General features: G+C 48.9%; 1 protein-coding gene across 2 annotated transcripts in view; it reads left to right on the top strand.

Moving 5' to 3' along the window:
- vwa8 (von Willebrand factor A domain containing 8) overlaps nucleotides 1–5,000 on the top strand; it is a 51,376-nt gene that overhangs the window by 36,360 nt on the left and 10,016 nt on the right. Inside the window, exons 38-40 of one of the 2 annotated variants that reach the window (XM_035521793.2) lie at nucleotides 2,365–2,473; nucleotides 2,585–2,741; nucleotides 4,425–4,533. In XM_035521793.2, coding sequence (XP_035377686.1) covers nucleotides 2,365–2,473; nucleotides 2,585–2,741; nucleotides 4,425–4,533 — 375 coding nt within the window. Of the gene's footprint in view, nucleotides 1–1,970; nucleotides 2,108–2,364; nucleotides 2,474–2,584; nucleotides 2,742–4,424; nucleotides 4,534–5,000 lie in introns of those variants that run through there. The other variant, XM_081713740.1, reaches the window with a different exon arrangement.

Here is a 5,000-nt window from a genome sequence, read left to right as displayed (position 1 = left end):
GAACTTAAGAGACACCAATGAAATTTTTAAGAAAATTAAAGACATATTAGGAACTGTGAGGGACTAAAAGAGGACTTAATGTGTGTGCTTGTGTGCTTATGGGTTTAGATCTGCTCCCTTTTTCCATTTTGTACAACCGGAGCATATTACTGACTCTGGCTGAACATTAAGTAGGTTAAAGGACTTCATTTAGAAGGCCATCCCACTTTAGACATGCCGACAGTGCCGTGAGGTCTGGTGAATATGAGGGTGACCTATTTGGAAGGGTGTGTAACACTCAATGCAAACTCAGAGTTTAAACATCCATCATTTGAATTTGAATTTCTATAGCTTTTAAATCTGTTCATTGTGTGTGTGTGTGTGTGTGTGTGTATTTGAGAGTGATTGTGAGTCACATTGTATAATCGATAACGTTAATTATCAGTATACTAATATCACATTACATTGACCACAAACAGGATTTAATAATAATACATGGACTTGGGGAACAGACAGAGAGACCTGGAGAACTGATGGTGATGAGAGCGCGAGCGTGTCTGGGCGTGTCTGGGCGTGTCTGGGTGTGTCTGGGCGTGTCTGGGCGTGTCTGCTTTCCTTTGTGCTCCTCTCACGCTCCTCAGCCTGCAGCCTCCATCTCTGGTTCTACTGGGGCGCAGAGAGAGCACTAGCTCAGGACAGTGTTGACTCACAATCACTCACTCACACACTCACACACACACACACAGATACACACACACACACACAGATTCACACACACACACACACTGTCTCCTCTCTTCAGCGCTGCTTCCACACAGACTAAACACAGGACGAAATGCGGGACTCTGCACAGCTGCCTTACTCACACGGTTACAGACACACACAGGCTGGCGTTCTCTCGTCTCATAAGAGTCATGTTGTTGGCGAGGTCATTTTAACTTTTAAGCCACATCAGACTTGGATCACATGTGCATGCACTGTGCATGCATCTCACTGCAGTGAGATGAAGGAGTTTTAATTCAGATGGTGTGTTGAATATTTGACACGCCCATCGTTATCTGGCCTTAGTGATCAGTCTTACATATTCCAGGGCCTTTGTTGAATAAGATGGTCTTCCCCTCCCCTACACTGGTCTTACGGGACCCAGGTCATCTCATGCACAGCAGTCACAAGACCACCTTGGAGGCCACAGGTGTGCTAAAACAAGACACTGAGCTTTTTACAGAGACCGAGCACTGTGCATCTGTGTGTGTGTGTGTGTCTTCAACCCCACACCTGTCTCCAGTCCACACCAACCTAAGACAGGAATCCCACATGCAGTCCTGAAATGCTCAGCCTGGGTTCGAACACACTGTCTGCTTCGGGTTACGTTGTTTATATTAATTTTCCCCTCAAGCATGATTCTCTGTTACCTCTCCAAGCCCTGAAAGACCTCCGACGAGCTTGCTGACATAGAGGGTGACAGAGTGGTTTTGAAGTTGAGTCATGTGATCTTTCTCAAATAAATGGAGTGTTTGACGGGGATATGGGGGTTTGGGCCTGATGGGGGTGCAGTGGGGTGTATGGGGTGTGGGGGCAGGTGGTGGGGTTTGCTTGGTAATGCAGAAGGGTTTGTGGGACACTCCAGCGATGTTGGTCACAGGCACAAACAGGGCGGAGCATTCGGGGCAACTGGCCGTCTTAGATTACGGTTCCTCTCAGTATGACTCAAAACGATTATTGTTTGGCCACAAAACGCTACGCAGTACCGGGACTGGCAGGCCTTGGAACTTCTAGACTCTGAGCTGGGTCATAGTGCAGTTGTGCAATAGTGATTGGGGCCCTAATCTCTGAACACGGAGCTCCGTGGTTCTCTGAGTGCGTGACTCTCTGTGGGGTTCCCGTAGCTACAGTAGAAATGCATATCAGAGGGGATATTTCGGGGGAGGGCGTGAGGGTGGGACTCGTACTGTGTGTAATGGCGGGACTTTTTCGCTTCTAATTGCACCCAGCAGGCAACGCGGAGGAGTGTGTGAAGGTCATGAGAGAGCTGCTGCCCTTGGGACACGTATGTGGCCTTCAAAGTGCTCCGTGTGAAGGCGGATCAGAGAGGATGGAGAGAAGTAGGCAGAGACAGAGAGCGTATGTCCCATGGCCCCTCTGTGGAAAGTAACGGGGTTTCCCCAAACTCAGCTGCATACTTAAAACAAGCAAACAAACAAACAGAAACACGCCCTTGCGGTGTTGGTTTAGCAGCCTCTTCACAGACGGAGAGGGGTGGGTGTGCAGAAGTATCACAGCAGCCGCCCTGTAGTGATGGATCACAGTTGCTTTACTTGATGTAAGTGAGGCCCGATATGAAGGTTCAGATGATGAGGTCTGGTTGTTGTGTGCTCCTGCTTCCAGATCACCGTTCAGAGAGACAGCGGCCTTGATGCCAACTCGCCAAAGCATGGCAAAACCGACCCCAACAACGCACCCCACATCGGAGGCAACCAGTGGGCAGGGGCCACTGGTACGCTGCACTAGCTGACGTCATGCCCTGTCCCGCTGACCGTCTCGGAGCTAGTCTGGGTTCATTCAGAGGTTGATTCTGAGACCACTGAACCTCTGTGTTGTCGTGCAGGCGGTAGGGACACAGCGGGGCTCGGGGGGAAGGGAGGACCCTATCGCCTGGACGCCGGACACAAGGTCTACCAGGTGTCCCAGGAGGAGAAGGACGCGGTGCCCGAGCACGTCAAGAGAGCCGCACGAGAAATGGCCGAGAAGGCCTTCAAAGAGAGGTACACTCATCCCTCCCCTCTCTGCTTTGGAAAGTCTTTCTTTACCTCCACAAACAGCACGGAGAGAATAAGGCGTGTCCCGTCTCCCAGCAGAAGCCTGGACATGGACTGTGAGTGTGGGTGTGTAAGAGTGGTTTGGTGAGTGTGCGTCATGACAGGTACACAGGCAGAGAGGAACTCTCTGTAAAGCCTCAGAGAGCAGCAGACTGAAGCACAGACTGTCTCAGAGGCCACACAGTGATCAGAAGCAGCTATCCCAAATATGCACCCCATGAATACTGCCATTCACTGAAATCTGTGTGTGTGTGTGTGTGTGTGTGTGTGTGTGTGAGAGAGAGAGAGAGAGAGAGAGAGAGAGAGAGAGAGAGAGAAAGAGAGAGTACAAAGAGCAGTATGAGGGTCTGGTCATGAAGGAAACTACTGTTTTAAGTCTGTTTGCGCTTCTAGGCTTCTTGGATCCACACCCAGTTGCTGCATACAAAACACACACACACACACACACACACACGCGTGCGTGCACACACGACCATGCCATCAATGCACATTTCATCTGAACTTTGTGATGCATTAATGTACAGATTAAACTAATGAAGAATTAAGTAGAATTAAAAATTAGCAGTCGGAAAGGGCCAGACTCATCTGGGTAGTCTCATAATACACTGATCTGTGTAGCCTGATGATACACTCATTTGTGTAGTCTGATAATATGATGATACACTCATTTGTGTAGTCTGATAATATGATGATACACTCATCTGGGTAGTCTGATAATATGATGATACACTCATCTGGGTAGTCTGATAATATGATGATACACTCATCTGGGTAGTCTGATAATATGATGATACACTCATCTGGGTAGTCTGATAATATGATGATACACTCATCTGGGTAGTCTGATAATATGATGATACACTCATCTGGGTAGTCTGATGATACAAAATGTCACATTCTCAGCTGCTAAATCTCAGTAAAAGTGTGCTGTGGTGGGCCGCTTTCACAGGAAGTGGGGTGTTTTCTTGCTTTTGTGCTTTCCTGTGACATGCACAATCCGTGATGCTGTGAGAGTGAGAAGAGCCAGACGACCTGCTGAGCTTCCGCTATAGCTTCCTCCTGTGTTTTACATGTCTATTAGAATAAGGGACTTCTCTTTCACCTTCTCACATTCATTCTCTCTCTCGCTCTCTCTCTCTCTCTCTCTCTCCTCTCTCCTCACTCTCTTTTTCTCTCTCTTTCCTCTCTCTCTCTCTCTCTCTCTCTCTCTCTCTCTCTCTCTCTCCCTCTCTTTCCTCTGGTCTGTGGACAGGTCTGGTATTCAGGAGAATACCAGTAGTGTGGTCTGTCCTTTCTCCAGTAGCTCTGCACAAAGAATGTAATCGTCTGAGGCTAGTCAGGAAACCCAAAGCCATGCACAAGTGTGTGTGTGGGTGTGTGAGACAGAAAAGAGAGGAAACACAAGAAAACGAGAGAGAGAGAGAGATGTGTTCACAGTCATGGGGGTTGCTACAGTTTTAAGTTCTGGGGGGTTGTTTCTTCCGGACCCTGGTCCACGTTCCTGGTCACGCACAGGTGATCATGGTTCAGATCAGTGGCGTCCCAGATGGAAACCGTGCCCAGACCGGCGTTCTGTCTCCAGTGTTCAGGCAGTGTTGACGGGTGTCTGTGGCTTGTGTGCCGTTTCAGGCTGAAGGAGATTGCGATGAGTGAGTACGATGCAGACACCTACCAGCGCATCTCCAGCGCCGTGCGCCGGCAGGTCCAGTCCCTACGCATCATACTGGACAGCCTGCAGGTACACACATGCAAACACACACACAGCCCCAGTGTGTTGTTTTCAGAGGAATGCACAGAGAAGCACAAAGCAGCAAACCCCCAGTGCACACGTGCTGCCTCTCCCTTTAAACCAAAATGTGGATGGAATTTTTCTTCTTGTCTTGGTCTGATGTTCAGGAGAGCTGGACCCATAGTCACCTTCACCGCTCTCCTGAAATCTCTCAGAAAATCTCCAATCAAAGACAGAGGATTACTGGGGGTGCTGAGTCTGCATCTCTCTTCTGTGTGTCCTATTCAGATTCCAAGCTTCACACAAACTCTCGCGTTTATTATTAACAGACGTTTCATAAGTCTTATCCTTCAACCTTGACTGCTGCTGACACGCCTTGCTGTGAGATATGGCGCGTCAGGAGTGTGTGTGGTACACGTGTGTGTGTGTGTGTGTGTGTGTGTGTGGTTCTGTGATGATCTGCAGTTGTTAATTGA

Source organism: Electrophorus electricus, chromosome 4, assembly GCF_041902795.1.
Source record: "Electrophorus electricus isolate QZ-2024a chromosome 4, ASM4190279v1, whole genome shotgun sequence".
Lineage (NCBI taxonomy): Eukaryota > Metazoa > Chordata > Actinopteri > Gymnotiformes > Gymnotidae > Electrophorus > Electrophorus electricus.
This window is presented reverse-complemented; position numbering and strand designations above follow the sequence as displayed.